This window comes from Lichenostomus cassidix, chromosome 6 (genome assembly GCF_008360975.1).
Source record: "Lichenostomus cassidix isolate B80296 chromosome 6, HeHo_3.0, whole genome shotgun sequence".
Taxonomy (NCBI): Eukaryota; Metazoa; Chordata; class Aves; order Passeriformes; family Meliphagidae; genus Lichenostomus; species Lichenostomus cassidix.
Window position 1 is genome coordinate 33,696,023 of NC_139487.1, and position 20,446 is coordinate 33,716,468.

Here is a 20,446-nt window from a genome sequence, read left to right on the forward strand (position 1 = left end):
GCTGCTTTACACACTGTGTGCTCTCCAGCTCCAACAGACTCCCTTTGCTCCTTTAAAAGCTCCGGGAGATATTTTTCCTTCTGGATCAAAAGGAAAGCAGGCTGCCATGTGAAAAGGAAGAAAAGCTCAGTAATTTCGCCCGAAGCAGCCCAAAGTGGTGTTCTTTCAAAAACAGAGCAGCGAGATATCAGTGCACACCACCCAAACAACAATTCCCATTTCAGAGCAATAAATGCCCTTCCAGAGCAGTGGCCATGCAGGAGGCTACAAACCCCTGGCAAAGCCTTCAGCTGCACTGAATCCCATCTCAAAGAACTGCACACAGCATTCCAGGTGGGATATTGAAGGCTCTTTGGGACATTGATGCTGCAGACCCTGCACAGACCATCCTGTGATCCCACTTGATATCCAACTGCTGCAGCTTGGGAAAGGGATCCAGGAGTCCCTGTGGAGACTGAAGGGGATCAAATCTGACTGAAAGGGGATCTTCCTCTTGCCTCTCTGCTCCATTATCCCATCTGCCTTCCCTGCTGGATGTCAGCACAGCATCCCCACCTTGAGGAGAGCAAGTGCTGTGCTGCTGTTGCAGCTTTTCCCCTCAAAAATCCTTTGACAAAGTTGATAGATCTCAGGTTTTTCGGCTGCAGGAAAGAAACCAAAGGGATTTGTCCTAGTTTTTTTTGGAGGTGGGGCAGGAAGAGGGATTCTAAGAACAGTAAGCAAATTTTCTTCAAACATTTAAAGCAATAATATCTCTGCTTTAATTATCTCCACATGGAATCACAGAATGGTTTGGGTGGGAAGAACCTTAAAGCCCATCCAGCGCCACCCCTGCCATGGCAGGGACACCTTCCACTGTCCCAGGCTGCTCCAAGCCCCAATGTCCAGCCTGGCCTTGGACACTGCCAGGGATCCAGGGGCAGCCACAGCTTCTCTGGGCAATTATAAAATGTAGGATGAATGTATTTCTATCCATGTTGACCAACCTATCTTTGGCCAAACCTATTTTTCACTCTGTGGAATTCTAACCTTCTGATCAGGGAGTTTCTGGATTTGACTCGATCCAGCAGATCCCTGTATCACCAAGTGACACGAAGCCCATGCCCAGGAATATGAGGGATTGGGAAAATCTAAAGATCTGACCTGAAATAATTTGATTTTACAAATGTTTTTGTTGTTCCTTTTTTCTTCAAAAATAGAAATTGTTGTACTTCAATATAGGAATGGGCTGTGCAGGGAAGTGGTGAAATCCCCAGCCCTGGAAGGCTTCAAGAAACAACTGGATATGGTTTGGTTGAAAGGTTGAACTCCATGATCTTGGAGGTCTTTACCAACATTAATATTCTTAATCCTCAATACATTACTAATTATAATTAATAATACTCACAGCCCAAATCTCAGCTGGGGCACAGCTACCCACCAACATTTTAAAATGTCATTCTGTGGCTAGCACAGGTCTTTCCCATGAGAATTCTTTTTGTGTTTCATAAACAAAGATAAAGTTTGGATGTTTTTTAAAACAGTGTCCCAAGATTTGGACAGTTCAGGCCTGGCCAATCAGGCCTAGGGGGAGGTCTCAGGCTGACCAATCTGGGCAACCTCTGAAAAAACTATATACATATATTGAAATCAAAACAATAAACGCTCTCTTTCCTTCTTGCCACTGAGAACTGGGTTCTTTTCTCTGCTAGCGGCTCAACAGCGACATCATTCCACACAAAAAAACTCCAAAAACCAAACCAAAAAACCCCCAAACAAACAATAACAAAACAAAACAAATCTACACAGAAGTCCAGTTGAAATTTGGGGATCCCCAACTCTTTGAAGGGAAATTACTGATTTTTGGCCTTCACTCTGAAGTACTACACAAAATAAATGCATAATTGTCCTCAATCTTCTCCTCCGCACTACCAGCCCTGAGAGAGGGCTTATCAAAAAAGCAGGCAGGAGGGAAAGGAGAGTGAAACTCAACCAGGAGACTTTTACCAGATGTTCATTTTATGAACAACTTAACAATCTGAACGGAACAGTAATTATAAAATATGTGCACAACCACATGAGCTGCTTTCCTGGAGATATGATAGAAGCAGCAGGTCCTGAGGAAAATCTGGTTATTGAAATCCCACTCTTGTGTTTTCTTTCCTTCTTACATTTCCCATTTGAAAAAGAGGTTTTCACTTAGCAGTTGTGGGAGATTTAAATGCTGGAAATTCCTGTTCCTCCCTGCCAAGCTCCTTGGACAAGGAAGTTGTCGCATTATCAGTACCAGGCCCAGAAAATGAGAGACACATTTTTGCCCCCCTCGCCCCTTCATGAAATGACATTTTGGCACAACTGCCACATTTAGAACACAAACTCCACAGAAACAGGTGAGCAGGGCTTGACACCTTTGCTGCTTTTTGAACACAGAATGAATCGTTTTGAACACACAGAATGGTTTGGGTTAAAAGTGACCTTAAAGATGACGATGTTGTTCTACCCCCTGCCTAAATCTTAGATTTGCAGCTTACCCTTTTGTATCAGCTGGGGGAAAGCAGAAACAATTCTGCCCTTGGGGGTTTGGGGGGACAAAACCCCCAAGTGGGGACACTTGTCCCTCTTAGTCCAGTGCCCCAGTGTCCCTCTTAGTGGGGACACTGCACACCCTACACCTGGAGAGGCTCCCCAGCATAGCAACATCATTACTTGGGATGCTTTATGCATTTTCTGAGCAAAAAACATCTCACTCGCTCTCTTCTTTCCATCCCTTCCCCTCAATGAATAAATGGACAGTGAGAGCACAACAGACCTTGGCAAGCAAACGCAGCCAGGAAAACTCGGTACTGAAAGAAAAACATCGTTAAGCACCACAGAGGGCAAGGATTTGACTAGGCTGCTTTTCCAGAAGGTGAGGAGGATATGGAGGCACGGAAGGAAGAATGGAATTGTATCCCAACGAGGACACCAGTGTGGATCCCAGTAAGAGGACGAGCTCGGGAGGCTCGTTAGGAGCTGCACTAATTACCTTCTCTGCGCAGGAGGAGCCCTGTCGGACGCCCGCACGGTCAGGGCGTAGGAACGCCCCACGTCCAGCTGCACCCCAGGGCCAATGGTCACCAGCCCCGTGCGCTCATCGATGACAAAGTGGCCCTGGTCCCCAGCCAGGATCTCGTACACCACCTCTCCGTTGGCTCCCTCGTCCGCATCCACGGCTGTCAGCTGCCAAAAAACCACAGCGTCAGCAGGGAGACACTTCCAGAGGCTCGGGAAAGGTGAGGACATAAATGGGGAGTTTGAACATCTGGAATGCATGCAGAAATTTCTAAGCACTGAACAACAGCTAAAATGAAATATATTTGGTATAAGAACATCCCAAAGCAGAGAAAAACTGCTTGCTGAAGAGCACGAACCAATTATTTAAAGAACAAATGAAGAAACCTAATTAAGACCAAGTTTATTTCCTGTGGGTTGGAATTGATAAGGCTTCCTGTAAAGGCAGAAGGGAGGAGATGATACTTTTTGTGTAGCATTAAATAAATACAATTCTCTCATTGTATTTACATAAATTTTTAAGAGGAGATGACCTCTGTTCTGTGATTTTTGGGGCATTTCAAAGGTTTGTCCCATGTTCAGTATAAAATGTCTCCCAAAATGCTCTAGGAGCTGAATTAAGATTTGCTATTAAAGCTATTGTGGGTTTAGTTCTTGGTTTGGAGAATATTTATGACTTCCTACCTGAAATTTTGCATTTCCCTGAGCCTGTGTGCATAAAGGATTGAGATTATCTTAGAAAGCAATTAGATCCCTGAGTTTATGTGTGGGACACATTTTATTTGCAGCCCCACAGCAGCCTCAGCTCCTGCCCCAGGCCCCTCCTGTCACCCTGGGACACCCAGAGTCAGGGACAGGAGCTCAGTGATGGCTCTGCCAGGCTGTGATGGAAAATCACCCATCGGTCAGTGAGCATCACAGCAACTGCAGCAGCTCACAGCCTCCCAAAACTGCCAAATCAGCACCCAAAACTGCCAAATCGGCATCCAAAACTGCCAAAGAAACACCCCAAACTGCCAAATCAGCACCCAAAACTGCCAAAGAAACACCCAAAACTGTAAAATCAGCACCTAACACTGTCAAATCAGCACCGAAAACTGTCAAATCAGCACCCAAAACTGCCAAAGAAACACCCAAAACTGCCAAACCAGCACCCAAAACTGCCAAAGAAACACCTAAAACTGCCAAAGAAACTCCCAAAATTGCCAAAGAAACACCCAAAACTGCCAAAATACCTTTGCCCAAGGATGGCTGAAGAACCAGAAGAGCAGAAACCAAACCTTGAAGAATGTGGTTTTTATTTACTCAAATGAAGCCCAAAGTTGCAATATTTGAGTTAATTCCATTTGCACACAACAAGAGGCACCAGGGGGAGGATGAGGATCATGGAATCCTGGAATGGTTTGGGTTGGAAGAAGCCTTAAAGCCATCCAGTTCCATGGGAACAGACACCTCCCACTAGACCAGAGGCCCATCCAACCTGGCCTCAGACACTTCCAGGGAAAAACTCAGGGATCTAATTGCTTTCTAAGATTATCTCAATCCTTTATGCACACAGGCTTGGAGAAATACAAAATTTCAGATAGAAAGTCATAAATATTCTCCCAACCAAGAACCAAACCCACAATAGCTTTAACAGCAAACCTTAATTCACCTCCTAGAGCATTTTGGGACACCTTCAAGGATAAACCCTTGAAATACCCCAAAAATCTTGGAACAGAGGTCATCTCCTCTTGGAAATTTAAAATACAAATAAATATTTGTGTGTGGGATTTTCTTAATCTATTATCTCATTTGGTATTTTCTTTCAGAATTCTGAAGAAGCCCTCCCATGAAAACTGCAATTGAATCCCTCATTCTATAGCTGCTATACATACCTGGGTGTGTTAATTAACTTTGGAGAGAATAATTATCCACCCAAGTGACAGAGCTGTAAAAACCTTGTCTGCTGAACTTCAAAAGTAACACACAGGAAAAAAAAAAGATAAATAAAGCCTTTATGCAAAATACAAGGTCCTGAGGATTTAATGGCAGGATTTGGAACCAGGCCAGTTTTTACTGTGACAACAAGAAAAAGGAAAATTAATTGACTACACAAGCACGGAGATTAAGAAGGTTAATTAAACCTGCAAACATGGAATGCTTGGAAAGATAAGTGATTTGAAAAACATTTCGGGGGCAAAACTAGGAATCAAACCTGGGATTAAAGAGAATTAAAGTTTAACTGCTGCCATAATATATGATTCCACAAATGCCATCTCCAGCTGTCCCAGCCCGATAGAGCTCCATAGTTGACAAGATTGGAGCAACAGGGGCTGAACTATCCAGGGAGAAGAACAAAACAAGGTTTCTTTCACTCTCCTGAGAAACTCTGCACACACCAGGATCTGCTCCATTGCACCGACATTTAATGTGTTGGAAGTTTGGCAAAATAGGTGTTGATTCTGCTGCAGCAAGAGGTTTTCTTGGAGTAAAAGGAGATTTAGGAGTTGCTCTCTTGGAGGGGGAAAAGGAGGTTTAGAATTGGTTTTCTTGGGAGGAAAAAGAGATTTGGGAGTTGTTTTCTTGGGATGAAAAAGACATTTAAGCTCGGTTTTCTTGGGAGGAAAAGGAGGTTTAGGCTTGGTTTTCTTGGGAGGAAAAAGATTTGGGAGTTGTTTTCTTGGGATGAGGAGGTGGTTTAGGAGTGGTTTTGTTGGGGGGAAAAAGGAGATTTAGGCTCGGTTTTCTTGGGATGAAAAGGACATTTAGGCTCGGTTTCCTTAGGAGGAAAAGGAGGTTTATAAGTGCTATTCTTGAGAGGAAAAGGAGATTTAGAAGGGGTATTTTTTGGGGAAAAGGCTATTTAGAAGTGGTTTTGTTGTGGGAAAAATGAGATCTAGAAGTGTTTTTCTGGAGGGAAAGGAGATTTAGAAGGATGGCCTTAAGCTTCCAAAGACACATCTTGGCCATGATGTAAACCCTACTCAGGCTCACTGCAGAACTGGAGGAAATTTGGCTTCAAGGTTTGACTTGCAAACTTTTCACAGCAACACTCGTGGTCACCTGGCCCTGCCAGATAAAAGGATGACCAACTGTGCAGCAAAATAATATTGCAGCATAAAAAAGATGGAATTAAGTATTTTACTAGGTTTACTATGAATTAATCTTTCTAGTGCCAGTTATTATTTACCACATTTCAGTGTTTTAAACGACAGATTTCTCAACTGAGAGACTCTCAGGGAACACAATAAATTACTTATGAAAGGAGAAGGAAAAATCAGATGAGAGATTTTCAGGCTGAAAGGAACAAAACAGAGAGATTTAAACTTGACTCTCCTCAAGCAAGGCCTGAAACGATTTCACAAGTAGTGAGAGCAGACAACTGAAAAAAACCTGTTTTTCACACTTCTCAGCAAGGTAACAGGGAAAGAAGGGAAATTCCTTGGTCTAACCATGCTGTCAGAAAGAAAAAAATGGGGGAAAAATTTGGATTCTGCTGGTAATCCATGTATTTTCCTGCTATTTGTGATTATTTTCAAGCAGAACATAATTTTTTTTTTAATTCCTTCATTTTCTAAGAGTGTAGCAGGCAGCAAAGACAAGTAACTTAAAAACGATTATGTTTTGGGTTCTTTTTTCAGGAATAAAATCAAACAACATCTCACAAAATGAGGCAGCAAGAAAACACAAACTGTGGTTATCTCAACTGGCATTTTTTGTCCATTTTCATGCAACTGCATTCCAGGCAAAAAGGTAAGAAATCTAAGAATATTACCCTAAGGATAATAAAAGCCAAGAGGCTGAAAATCAGTCTGATTATTAGAAATGGATATTAGGCCGTCCAGACTCTCTGAGGTCAGTGTTCTTATTCTAACCCAGTTTCTCTGACGGACAAACTGCTTTTATGGACTAATTTTCCTCTGGGAACTGTCAGAGCTGAGGATTCTCTGCCAGCAGAGGATCCCAAAGGATCCTCACATCAGGGATGAGGTGAGTTTGCTCCTCATGCAGAGAACAAGATGAGTACTATTGAAATCACCAGGTCAGGATTCAAAAAATGCAAAAGAAAGGTCACTTTGGCCTTTGAGAAAGTTGTTATAAAGCCTTTGTGTATATAAAGTGGTTTTTTTCCATCCCTCTGCTCATCCTCTGGATTCTCTCCAGCAGCTCCAGGTCTTCCTCCACCAAAATCCTAAGACCTGACCCTTGGCTTTTCTTTTCAGCTGGGTAATTTGTCAACTTGGATCATCTGGCAGTGTGGGACGAGCTGGAAAACAAACCCTCTCCCAGAATTTTCCACCTTCCCCCTTGGACCAGATTAGAAACTCAGAAGACCTGGAAGGAGCCACGTGCTAACCGGGCAGACAGAAGTGTGGATTTGGGAAAACCTCACTCTCAGAATTTGAATTTTTTGACAGAGGTGCACTAAAGGCCCAACTTCTCCATTATTCCTTTCCTGCTCATAAAGGAGAATTTTTCTTTTCTTTTGAAATTTTTCAGCTGAAGAGTTTCTGTGGAACCTCAGGGGAAGGAGCTGAGCTGCAGACAGGCCTGACATTGACTTTTAGCAATTTTTAATAGATAAATTAATTAATGAAGTGCATGCAGAGACACAAACTTCATTTCTAGCTGGTTTCATTTCCAATTTCCATGAGCAAGGCCATGTGCTGTACCAAGAAGTGAGTTAAGAAAGGGAATAAACCCCCTGGAATTACCTTTATGACACCTTCCCCAGGCCTCATGTCCGTGTAGATCTTGACGCTGTAGGAGATGTTGGAGAAGGCTGGGGAATTGTCATTTGCATCGATCACCACGATGTTGACAGTGACAGGGACACTCTCCTGGACTCCATCAGAAGCTGTCATCTGTGGAGGGACAAAACCAGCAGGACAGGAAGGTGTTTTAGGGGTGTGCTCTTCAAACAATTCCAAGAGAAACATGGCAACCCCAAATCAGCATTTCCTCCCCATGATTTACAAGGACAGGAGGATCCAGCAGGTCCCTGCACGTACAAGACTTGAGGCAAAAGCAAAGCCAACCCACCCAAACCTTTCCACTGTGTAAGTGAGAGGGAAAAACTTGGGATTTCGCAGGGCTGGGGCTGGAATAGGAGCTGCTGTGTCCATGCACAGGGCCTGGGTTTTTTCACAGCTCATTCCCAAATTGCTGTAGGGCTGGTAAGGGGTTAACTCCCAGCCTGAGCGAATATTAAATCCATTTAAGCTTTTCTCCCCCTCTTTTCTTTTAATACTTCTGGCTGGGGTTTCTATCAGCCCAATTTTTTTATTTGGGGCTGAAGTAAAGCAAAAAGCCCAAGCCAAGGCTCATGCTCCTGGCTCTGGGGAATAAAAACAAGAGCTCAGCTCCTGCTGTGGGATGAGGAGCAGGGAACACCCTGGATGGATCCTTTCCCACCACTTGTTCCCAGCAGAGCCTGGAGGGTTTTCCAAGGAGAAAATTCCACGTTCACTCACGGAGAAGGTGTAGAGCTGCTGGAGCTCCCTGTCCACAGGCTGCAGCAGGGTGAGGTAGCGGGTGATGCCACTGGGGGTCACAGTGAAAAACGTGCTGTAGTCGTTCAGGAAGAGGTGCAGCTGCGGGTCCTTGGTCTGCCAGCAAAATCAAGGGCAAAAAGAGCATTTTGGTATCAATTCAGAGGTGCATTAAGTCTCCAAGAGCATTTTGGTATCAGTTCAGAGGTGCTTGTTGTAACTGGAACCTAAATAAGCACAAATGCTGTGACTAAAAATCTACAAAATTGTAAAAAAAAAAAAAAAAGGTAAAAAACCTCACTGCTGGCATAAAAATGTAATATTCTTGATGAAAAACATATTAAAAAAGCACTAGAGTAAGAAAATCCAATTGTAAACAAATCCCTGTGTTGGTTTTAAATAAATGCTTCCCCCCCCCATTAAAGAGTAATTTTTAAGGCAAACACAACTTAATATGAGAAACCAGATTCAAGCTTTTCTCTTCATATTGAAACCCAACCAAAGCTGAACTTGATGAACAGAGCAATAAACCAGCTGGGTTGGTGCCATGGAAAAAGAGAACAATGTGTGGTGAAGTGTTTCAAGAAACAGATTCAGCTCAGGGGGTCTCTGTAGGGCTCAGAATCCAAATGTATCGATGCAGAATTAGGAACCTCTCAGTTATGGGGGAAAAACGTCCTCAACGAACCGAAAAGGAACATTTTAAGGCAAAGAGAGGGAAAAAAGTAAGGGATTTACAATTTAAATATCTAAGGGATTGTAAATTTCTAAGGGATTGTAAATTGACTTTGGGACTCATGTCCCTCCTGACTTGCACCTCTTTCAAGGTGTTTTTGAGTTATTTAACTGATCAGACTTCACATTAATTGCATTTTCAAACAAACCACACCACCTTTTGTTGCCCAAAGTATTCCAACAACTTTTGGTGTCCTTGTCCATAATCTGGTTGATTGGACCTGACTCCATGTGCTGTTCTCACTCACAAGTCGTGGAGTTGATTTGTGTTGTTGGTGGAATGTGAATTCCAGGGAAATGCAAAAGGCTGGGAGACAAGTCCTATCAAAACTGGTTTGAACTGCCCCAAGGGATGTGGAGATGAGGAACCAGAGCAGCAGTACCAGAAATGACAGGAAATCCTGCATTTTACCAGCTGCTTTCCAAGGTCATTCCACAAATCCCACCCCTGCAGAGGAGAACCAGCTGAATTCTGGAAACAATCTGAAAAAGGGAAAAGCTGAATTGAGCACATAATCCCAAAAAGAGCATTACTTCTCTGGACATTCTGAATCCAAGCTCTTCTGGAAGGTTCACTCTGTGTTGCCACGAGTGCCATTCCTGGGTGATTCAAACCCTTGGAATCCACAGATTCCACAATTTAAAGAGGAAAACATTCCAGGAAGCCACGGGAAAGAATTATCCAATTGTTCCACATGAGTGGTTCCTCACTGCCTCGAGCTTTGCTGCAACTGCAGCTCCCAGGAAAATTCAAATTCATTTGAAATGCAGCAATGCAAATGGCAACCTCTGCATTCCAGGAAAGCTTAGGAAAGGTAATTGCCAATAATTGTCCACTTTGTAGACATTATAAAGTCAGTTAAAAATTTCATTTACAAAACCTCCAGGTTGTTTTGCAGTCCTTTTGAGCACCAATAAACATCATTTTTCCCTAAGTTGTTTCTGAGAAAAACCACTGATGGGGATCCCAAACCCTCCTGGAGCAATGTGTCCCATTCCACTGCTATCCTTGGCTTAGAAATGTTCTCCTGATGTGGAAGGGAAATTGCCCTGACAGCAATCAGTGCCTCTTTTACCACCTTCCATGCATGTCTGAGCCACAGAACAATTTATTCCCTTCATCTGAAAAAGCATTGTTATGCTTGGACATTATTACCAGGGATATTTGACATTATTATCATGGATCCTGGACATTATTTTTCCATTTTATGCTGCAGGAAAACTCAGCTCAACATTTCACATGAGAGAAAACAACCCCAGCTACATTGCCAACTCAATTTTCAATAATTTAATTTTTGAAATTATTTTCTTTGCTGTAAGTAAGCGTTGTGATTCCTGGTGTCACCACTGGGTCTCTGATAAATTGTTTAACATAGAATTTGAACTAGCAAACGATCCAAATCCACCCAAAAGAGTTCACATGCAACCTGCAAGGACCATTTCAAGCACACAGTTCAACCCTGAGGGACTTTTTAATTTTAATTTGCAATACTCAGGATGTCTTGGAAGACTCATAATTATTTAATGAACATGAAGCAATCACAGTGTGTGACTTTATCCCCTAAATTGGGTCGAGCATGTTTCAAGGGCTCTTTGCAGGCTTCACAAAGCAAGGGACAGACAGTCCAAACCCCAAACACCAGCAGGGCAGAGAGAAATGAGGGGAGAAAGGGGGAAATAAAGGAAGAAATCACACAATTAAACAAAAAAAAGAGGTTTTGCACACAGAACACCCAATACCTACGGGGAAGGCACCTGGCTTGACCTACAAAGGGAAACACAAAATGAACATGAGTGAGGAAACACAAACCCAGGACTGAGGGACAGCAGAATATTTTGGGAATTCATGGTTACAGATTAAAAAAAAAACCAACCCAATAAAATGAGGCACACAAAATGCTGTATTCAATAAACTCCTGGGCTGGAGGGTGTTCTGCTGGAAAAACCTGTGGAAAAGTTTCTGTGTGGATGTGAATGTTCCATTCCTGCTGCACCTCAAATCCCTGCAGGGGCTACAACTGTGCCCAAAGTGAAGAGTTTTCTCAAACTGATGAAGATGAACCCAAAATTATCAGGGATAATGATGATATTGCCAAGACTGAGCAGACAAGGCCATGAATTTGTCTGCTGAATGAATGAATGAATATGCATTTCAACAATCCCAAAAGTTTTTTGGATGGAGTCTATTTGGCTCCAGAGTTTTCCAGGGCAGCTAGAATGAGCTCCAAGAGCATCCAACCCACTCCTGGCCCTGCATGGGATAACTCAGGAATCCCAAGACTAGCCTGGACAGGATTGGAGCAGCCTGGGATCGGGGAAGGTGTTTGAGGTCCCTCCAACCCAAACCATTCCATGATTTATCCACAGTGCAGCCTTCTCACCAATCCTAACCACTGGATAAATGAACTCTCTCCCATGGAAGGCAAAGAGGAAGGAAAAGAGAGGCTTGGGAAGCTTTACAAAAAGAGCTCTCAGCTCCCACAGTTGAAGTTCCTCATCTTGGCTTTGCTTTGGCTTATGTACCTGTGTGGCTTAATTTAGTTTATGCCATTTAAACAGAGCACTTAATTATATCAGCACTCAGCAGTGCTGCTCTAGTGAAAGGTCTGTTTGCAGTGTCCCATCTAGAAATTAATTTCTGCCAGGTTTAGAGCAGGACTCTGTTATAATTCCCACAGGGTTTCAATTTAGGAAGGGTTTTGTTCTTTTTCCCCCTTCAGATACGGAGTTAAGTGAGCACTTTCTTCCTCCATGTACCTGAGGACAGAGAGTCATTTTAATATTTCAATTAGCAGGCAGAATTCCCTGTGATTAGCCAGTGCCACCAGTGGGAACTGGGATGCTCCAGCATGGAGAGGGTTTAAGGGAGTGATCCGTCAGCAATCCTTCAACTGAAATATATTCCTAAACTCATGAATTTCCTGAGGTACCATGAAACCATCAGGACATTGAGCCCTGCAGGAGTTGAGGAGCATTCCCTGTGCTGAAAATCCCACCCTGAGCTCCCATCCAAGCCCACGAGGAGCAATTTCAGTGTTTAGCCATTTAACGTGGGAGTTCTGCTCTCCCATTTAACGTGGGAGCTGTGCTCCCAGCTGGAATTCCGGGAATCACAAAGAATTCACTTTTGGCTCTGCCTCGTTTTGCATCACCTGGCTGAGGTAGATTTTCACCAACTTCACTAAACTCCTGCTGTTCATCATCCCGTGAAAATTAAAACATGATGGGAAACCACCTGAAGCTCACTAGGAAAAGCATTTGGGCTCCTAAACCGCTGAATCCATGGAATATCCTTTCCTGCGGATAAGAAATTTCAGGTCTGTTTGTACTGAACCACAGAAATGTGTTACAACTTCTAGCAGGCTGCCTGAAGCAGCTCAAGAATGATAAATTTGGTTTTTAGAGCATTTTCTGATGCAGATTATTGAAGTTATGGCAGTGCTCCCAATTAAGATGCTGCTGCAGATTGGACAGATTTTTTTCATTATTAGTGATGCAATTAAAATGACAAATCTTTGGGCCACAGCTCTGTTGTAAATTTTAGCGCAGGCAAATGCAAGTTTATTAATGAACTGCCTTACCCCAGATTCCAATACTGGGAGGAATTCATAGGAATGTGCTCCAGAGGAGGCACAACAATAAAAGGTGGGAGCCTGGGATGAATCTGGGACTTTTGGTGGGGAACAGGAATCCCAGGATTGTATTACAAATCTGGGGAACTAAAAGAACATGTTGTTCCTCCTGTGCAGAAATCCCCTAAATTCAATGTTTGTATTTGGAGTGTGTAAATATTATGTGTGGTACTTTCCGCATGATTCAACCGTGAGACCATCCTGAAATAACCAAGGAAGACACAATTCAGGAATTAACAGTTCCAATGATCCTAATTTTCTGTCTTGGGTATGATCTAACCCGGAGTTACATGCTGTGCTGTTTTAGTGACAATGGTCTCTCACGTTCCTTAAAAAACATGAATTTGCCTAAAGTCAAGCCTTGAAAAGCGGATTTCTTTCAGACTCTCAGGTTAAGAACTTTATTCAAGAGATCCTATAACTATTCCTACAAAACCTAAACCTGCAGCTTGGCTTTCCTTCTGAACTCAGAACGAAAACAAAAAGGAAATCATCATGAAATCGAGATTTGGTTTTGTATTTATTCATCTAAACAGGTTTGTCTCAATTAAAAAAAAAAAGGTAAAAAAGAAAGAAATCTAGAAATAATGGAAATGCAACCACTCTAAAAGAACAGAAGTACCTCTTCGACGTCGTTGTCCAGCACCACGAGCTGCAGGGGGGAGGTGAGGTTCCTGTTATCCGAGATGGTCGTTCCCACTGGGGAGGATTCCAGGATGAAGCCCTCGTAGGTGGACCTTGTGAAATAAGGCTTCTGGTTGTTCTCGTCCAGGATCTCGATGTGCAGGTTGGCAAAGGCAGGGAGAGGGTGGCCATTGTCTTGTTCAGCCTAAAAAATCACCTAGTTTGTCAAAGGTTCCCAGCCAGGAACAACCACAAACCCCAGTTAACCATGGGTAGTTCAACTTAAGAGTCCTAATCCAGCTAAAACATGGATAACGTTGTCCACATCCCTGTTATGGAGCTCAACGCCATGGGAAAGAGAAACACCAACTGCAAATCAGCTGGGAGAAAAGAACAGGAACACTTTCCGTCACAGTCACATTTCCACAGCCATGAGAACCCCAAACCTTGTGCAAACTTCAAGGATTGAGAGTTTTGGGAAAGCCCTGAGGAATGAAAGAAAACTGGGAATGCTGATTGCAGAGCAGAAGGCACAGCAGCAGCAAGAGTGGAACGCAAAAGATGGGAACGGCACATGTGGACAGACTCTGTCCCCAGATCCACCTCTTCAGTGTTACATGAAGGGGATTTTAATCTGGATTTTGCCTATTTTTGAATCCCAGAATAGGTTGGGTTGGAAAGGACCTCAAAGCCCACCCAGTGCCACCCCTGCCATGGCAGGGACACCTCCCACTGTCCCAGGCTGCTCCAAGCCCCAATGTCCAACCTGGCCTTGGACACTGCCAGGGATCCAGGGGCACCCTGTTCCCAGAGAAACCATGGATCTTTGTCCAGCAAAATTTTTCACTTCCACGAATAACTCCCACATTTCAATGCAACTCTGCACCTCCCAGGAGTTACTCCCTGGTATTTTTCACCCGATTTATTCTAATTCTCCAGCTTCCTAAAGATTAAAGCACTAAATATCTATTCCCAGGGTGCCAATCCAACAAAAACCTGTGATCCTGCTCTCTTTTCCTTTAGCTTCCCCACCACCAACGGATTAAAGCAAGGGAACAAGGGAATTAGGAGACAAAAAGGAATTTGGTCTCCAGTTTATAAAGAGCAAACCAGTTTGAATTGTAGTCGTGCACTTTACACTGCAGCAGGAACAGCAGTTTCCTATTTCCACCCATGGCCTAAAGTTGTATTCCCAAAATCTGGATGCACACAGATCCTGGATCACAAGAGAGAACAGGACCTCAGTTCCTGTTGTTAAAGGACTTTCTGTCTGCAGAGGTTTTACTTCTAGTCAGGCATTTCCCCCAGTTCAAACCAGATAATTCCTCATTTTTCACATCAAGAATCCAAGGAACTTGGGCTGGAAAAATCCCTTTGATTCCATCAAGGTTGTTTTAAATTTCTTATTTAAACACCTTTTCTCGGTCTGAAAAATGATAATTCTCTTTGTTTATCAAGCAGCAATAGTGTCTCGGCAATGATAAAAACCTCTGTTCAAAAAATAAGAAAAAGAATTATTAAAACCTTCTATTTCAAGTAAAAAGAAGTATAAACATAAAAATTGTTATTTTCTTCAAAGGAGGTGATGACACCTTGAGTAATCCATAAAAAACTCATTCAAAACACTCAGTTTTTAGGAAAAATTAATTTTTCTCTTTAAAACACTCCTGGATTACTCTTGAACAACAGGAAAAAAATGCCCAGGGCTACAGTCCAGTGAAAATAAACTTCATGTGTCAAAACCAACCTCAACAAAATTCCCTGGCAGGACTCAGGCTCCAGATCCCGGAGGGTGAAACTCCAGAAATGTCCTGAGATGGAAATTTCCTCTGAGTTAAAATACTGAAAGCATGAGAGAAAATCCCAGGAAAAGTCTGCTCCTCAAGCAACACACACTGCTGGGATTCTACTGCATCATGGAATCGCAGAATCCTGGGATCTTTTAGGTTGGAAAGACTTTCAGGATCACGGAGTCCCAGCTGTGCCCGATGCCCACCTTGTTCCCAGCCCAGAGCACCGAAATCCTCTTTCCTTTTGCTTTTCCGAGGAAAATCAGTCCCTCTGCAGCCCAATGGTTCCACACAACCCCTGGGAGCTCCTTTATCACAGCCCTGAATGATTCTTTTCATAAAGAGATCCCAAAAACCCCAGAAAATCAAACCACAGAGAGGCTCAATCTTCTGAACAGCTTGAAACACCACAACGATGCTCCTGCTCCAAAGTGCAAGCGAGCCCAGAGCAAATTCTGGGATAAAGGCAGAATTCTAGCAGGAACATTTCCCCAGGAAGGTGTCACAGGGTTTGCTGAAGTGCTCGGAATTATGGCCAAACACAAAGAAAGTTGTTTACTCCCAAAATTGGACCTCAAATTGGAGACCCTGGAGCCCAAAATGACAAAGCAGAGGAGTCCTTCCTCACCGAGTGCTTGCACTCCAAATCACTCCAGCTTTCCTTCATGTTCCAATCTTAAAATCATGGATTCATTGCATTTGTTGGTTTCCAAAGATGCCTCTATTTGAGGGAAAAAAGCAAGCCTTGAAAACAGCCACTTCATCTTTTTGCCTTTTGTTTGAAACAAGGATTTTTTTTCACATTACAATAGGAGGAATTGATTTGGTTTCAGGTGTTCCATAAAATCAGTCTGAGAAGTGACACTTGACTATGAGCAGAGTTCAACACAGAACCTTCATAATGCTCCAAAAATATCAAAAAGCTGTGATATTGCCAATTTTTGCTCTGGTGCCCTATTTCTTCAGTTCTTCTCTTTGTGTGGGGGTTTGGAGGTTTTTTTGTTTGTTTGCTTTGTGGTGGTTTGGGGGCGGATTTTTTATTTTTGCTTTCCTTAAGTTTTTTTTTTTTTTTAAGAGATGAAGTTCTGCATCACATGAGTTGTTCCAGACTTTGGGACCTTTCAGGGAAAACCCTTTTTCCTCAGACTGATCTGGACTTAGTGGCCACAGGTTGAGCCTTTTTGCTTCCTAACACATATTTTGGAGCAAAAACAGCCGACAATTGACATTTCCTTCATCCAGAAAGCCACTGGTATCTGAGCCACAAAGCATTTGGCTTCCAGTCCTTCAAAAAAAAGTGTTTTAGGGTCAAAATAATGAGGGGTCTCTCAAATAACCCTAAGGAGTGCAACTCCGAGCTGGAAAGGAACCAGAGGGATCACTGATTGCAAATCCAATTTGGATAAAACTCAAGAGTTCCCACTTCCCCATGGAATCACAGATTCTACTTCAGCCATCCTCCATGCAAAAAATCTGTCCTCAGGTGCAAGAAAACCAAATTGTTTTATCTAAGACACTTCCATGCTGCTCCTTTTCCACAGGAATACAGAGTTATCCCACCAGTAAAACAGGATAAACAGGAATAAATAAAAAAAAAAATCACCAAATGGGGGGGAATTCCTTCATGCCAGATCTTTTATTTGATAAAAATGGGAAGGCCCATTCCTGGAAGCAAAGAAAATCCCCCAAAAATCCAACCTAAAAACCCTAAACAAAACAAAGAACAAAAGCAAAAAAAATCCCGAAACTAAAATAATGATAATCTCTCAATATAATTGAACTGGGAAATCAGGGTGAAAATAGGGACAGCATTTATCCAGATTTAGGCTAAACTTTAGGACTGGAGATTAATTCCCAAGGTCGGCAGGTGCAGCACAAGAAGAAAGCACTGAACTGGATTAAAACCTGGCTTAAGGACAGGGAGCCCAGAATATCTTCAGAACACAGAAAAAATGGGACTTTGCTGTCACTGTGGCAGGCAAATTAAATCAGCACAAAAGGTGTCTGGATACTGGGCTTAAAAATACCCCAAAACCTCTTTTTTATGGCCATGGATAAAGGGGGACTTTAGGACCAGCAAGGCTCACAGAGGCTTGCAGGGCTGCAGGGCAGGGATCACTGATTACAGATTATTTTCCAAATCCTACAACTCTCTCTATTCTTCCCTGAAAAAACCCACCAGCTATGAAGCCATTAGGCCAAGTTTTAAGTGCTGAATGTTAAATTTTACATGGAAAAAGGGTTTTTATCCAGAAAGGAAATTTCTGTCTATAAGAGACATTACAGAACATCCCAATTATTGATTTTAATGATTTCTTTGCTCTGGGAGTTCTGACGCACAATTTCAGGTCAATCTGACTGATATGAAGAAATATTTTAGTGATTTAAAGGGAAAGTTTGGGTTTCCTGCAGCCTTTTGTTCTTATTCCCAAAGACAAAACCTGTCCCTGCACTCGGATTTGGAATTCTCCATCAAACCCCTCTGCTGTATTAGAGACAAGAGAGAATAAAAGGCTGTCTCAAAGAGAATTAGTTGAATTCTGAGTTCACCTAAGGGCTGAACCTTGGAAAAGCTAATTTAAAAAACACTTCTTGTCCTTAGGACCTACAGGAGATGCACAACTGAAGGACTGATTTGGAAATTTCAGCCTTGGCAGGAAGAGCATGGAGCAACTCTTTAATGAAAATAAACTTCTTCCATTCTTTTCCTAATCTGTCATCATGAGTACAAAAATCCCAACATTTAGAGGAGCAAAGAATGAGCACAAATCCTGTGAAATGCAGGAAGATGAAGAAGGAATGCAGGAAATGGGAAGAGGGGAAAATTGGAACTACCCAAACCAAAGGGAACAAAGGATGGTGGAGCCAAGCGATCAGAACAGGATGGGAAGAGTTGAAGGCTGAAATTCTTACAAAAATCAACCAAACATTGCAGAGATGAAGTTTCTGAAGGGGTGAAAATAAATTTTAAAAAAAAGATAATTCAGGGCTCTTTAAGTCTCCAAACCCATGGAGTGTTTCTCTAAATCCAAGAACTTCCAGTCCAGTGAGCTGAACTGACGGAGATCTCCTCACTGCCTGTTGGAATTGTCTGAAATTCAGAATAAAACAGCCACAGAATCACAGAACCACCAAGGCTGGCAGAGTCCTTCAAGGTCATCGAGTCCAACCATTGCCACATCATCACCCCTGAGCCATGTCCCCAAGGGCCACATCCCAATGCCTCCTGGACACTGCCAGAGAGGGTGACTCCAACACCGCCCTGGGTGACTTTCTCCAAACCTTGAGCATTGTTTCAGGGAAAAAGGATTTTTTTCTGACATCTAAATCAGAATCTATGTGCACAGAGCTGCAGTGCTTTTCTCTCTGTTCTTTTCTCCACTTTCACTAATGATTTCTAATGTTCCCTTTCTTTTTTACATTTCTTTTTGGATCACTAAGCCAACCTTCACACTCCATTCCCAGTTCCAGCACCAGGATCTCATTCCCAAGTCAGGCCAGAACCCATCATTTCATATAAAAGTTTGGGACAATCCCTTCTGACACATTCCACTTGATTTTCAAGCCATGCCTAATTTTATCAGCCACTTTATTACTGACTCACTTGGTCTTGCAAAGTCCTCCTGCAATTCTACAGCCAATCCCTGGAAGTTTCATCCCAGGAAGTGTCTGGAAGACATGGGATGAAATCCCATCCCAGGCAGGCTTGGCAGTGCTGGGGGAATGGTTGGAATTGATGATTTCAGGGGGTTTTTCCAACCTAAATGGTTCTGTGATTATATCCTTTTCTTTACAACCAGAATAGTAGATATATTTATATTTATAAGATGTATTTTATATATTATGATGCTGTAATCGCTCAGGATCAGAATTTGCTGTTATTACAGTATTTCCACCAGGGAGATCATTCCCAAGTTTCTCCAGCCTGGAGTTGTCCTCCACAACCTCTTCGTGTTTTAAACCTGATCATTCTCAGCCTTGCCAGTGGCTGGCAGGGAATTCTCTCCCAATCTCCCTGAACTTCCACTTGGAACAGGAAACATCCCTTGTGCAATCCCACCAAACATGGCACAGAAATGTCCTTATTTCCTGCCTTTCCCTCTTTCCCCCTATTTTCTTTAATAATCTAATTGGGGTTTTTATTTAGATGCCCAAGTCACATAAATCCTTCCTCATTTCCCAAATACAATAAAAAATGCAACAGACAGTGGTTTATGAATTGACCAGCCAGGCTGGATGAAAACCTACTCTAAAACAATCAGTTTATTTAACTTAATCAATTTATCTATCACTTTAACTAATTACTGGATATCAACCCACTGCAAATATCGAGGAGGAGCTCCTGGAGCTCCTCATCCTCAGCCAGCTCCCAAAGTGAGTCCCTATGAACTGAATCACCCCCAGCACGAGCAAATTTATCAAAATCAAAATATAATAACATTTCCAGGGGTGGGAAACTCTCCATAGTGCAGGAATTCCATGCAGGAGCATTTCCCTGCCTGTGCCAGCTCATCCAGCCCTCTGCAGCCATTAATGGATCAGAATGGGACTGCCAGCTTCGATTCTGCCTGATTGATTAATAACTCCTCTTCAAACAGGAAAGGAGCAAAAGGCCATCCATTTGATTCATTCTCCCATTTGCCTCATGCTTCAAACAAATTAACAAAAAAACCCCTAAAAACCAAAACAAGAACAAAATATAAACCAAAACCAACCAACCAAACAAAAAAAACCCAAAAAAGAAACAGAAAGAACCCTGAATAAAACAAACAAAAAACCTAAAAATCCCCAAAAACCAACAAAAAACAAAACAAAAACAAAGAAACCCCAAACATAGAAACAAAAAAAGCCAAAACCAACCAAACAAAACCCAAAAAAACCCCACCCACAACCCTGCCTGACACCTTTTAGAGCTGGTGACAAGAACATCATCTCATGTCACCAGTCCACAGACAATGTCTCAGGTCACTGTAATTTTAGTTAAGCTCTTTTATTATAAAGGTTTCAACCCCATATTTTGGCAGCCTCACTGTTGCCACATGGAAATTCCAATGGGAATGCCCTCAAAAAATCCACATGTTCTTTAGGAAGGATGTTGTAATAATGCCCATGTCTCTTGGCAGGGATGGAAGTGCCAAGAGCTTCCATAGGAGGGGAAAAT

General features: G+C 42.6%; 1 protein-coding gene across 6 annotated transcripts in view; it reads right to left on the minus strand.

Moving 5' to 3' along the window:
* The window catches only part of PCDH15 (protocadherin related 15), a 497,507-nt gene that overhangs the window by 90,794 nt on the left and 386,267 nt on the right, over positions 1 to 20,446 (minus strand). For 4 of the 6 annotated variants that reach the window (XM_085064475.1, XM_085064474.1, XM_085064476.1 and 1 more), the window contains 4 exons: positions 13,494 to 13,700; positions 8,487 to 8,621; positions 7,728 to 7,877; positions 3,005 to 3,198 (listed from right to left, as the gene is read on the minus strand). In XM_085064475.1, coding sequence (XP_084920601.1) covers positions 3,005 to 3,198; positions 7,728 to 7,877; positions 8,487 to 8,621; positions 13,494 to 13,700 — 686 coding nt within the window. Of the gene's footprint in view, positions 1 to 3,004; positions 3,199 to 7,727; positions 7,878 to 8,486; positions 8,622 to 10,983; positions 11,005 to 13,493; positions 13,701 to 20,446 lie in introns of all 6 variants that reach the window. The other 2 variants (XM_085064471.1, XM_085064472.1) reach the window with 1 other exon arrangement.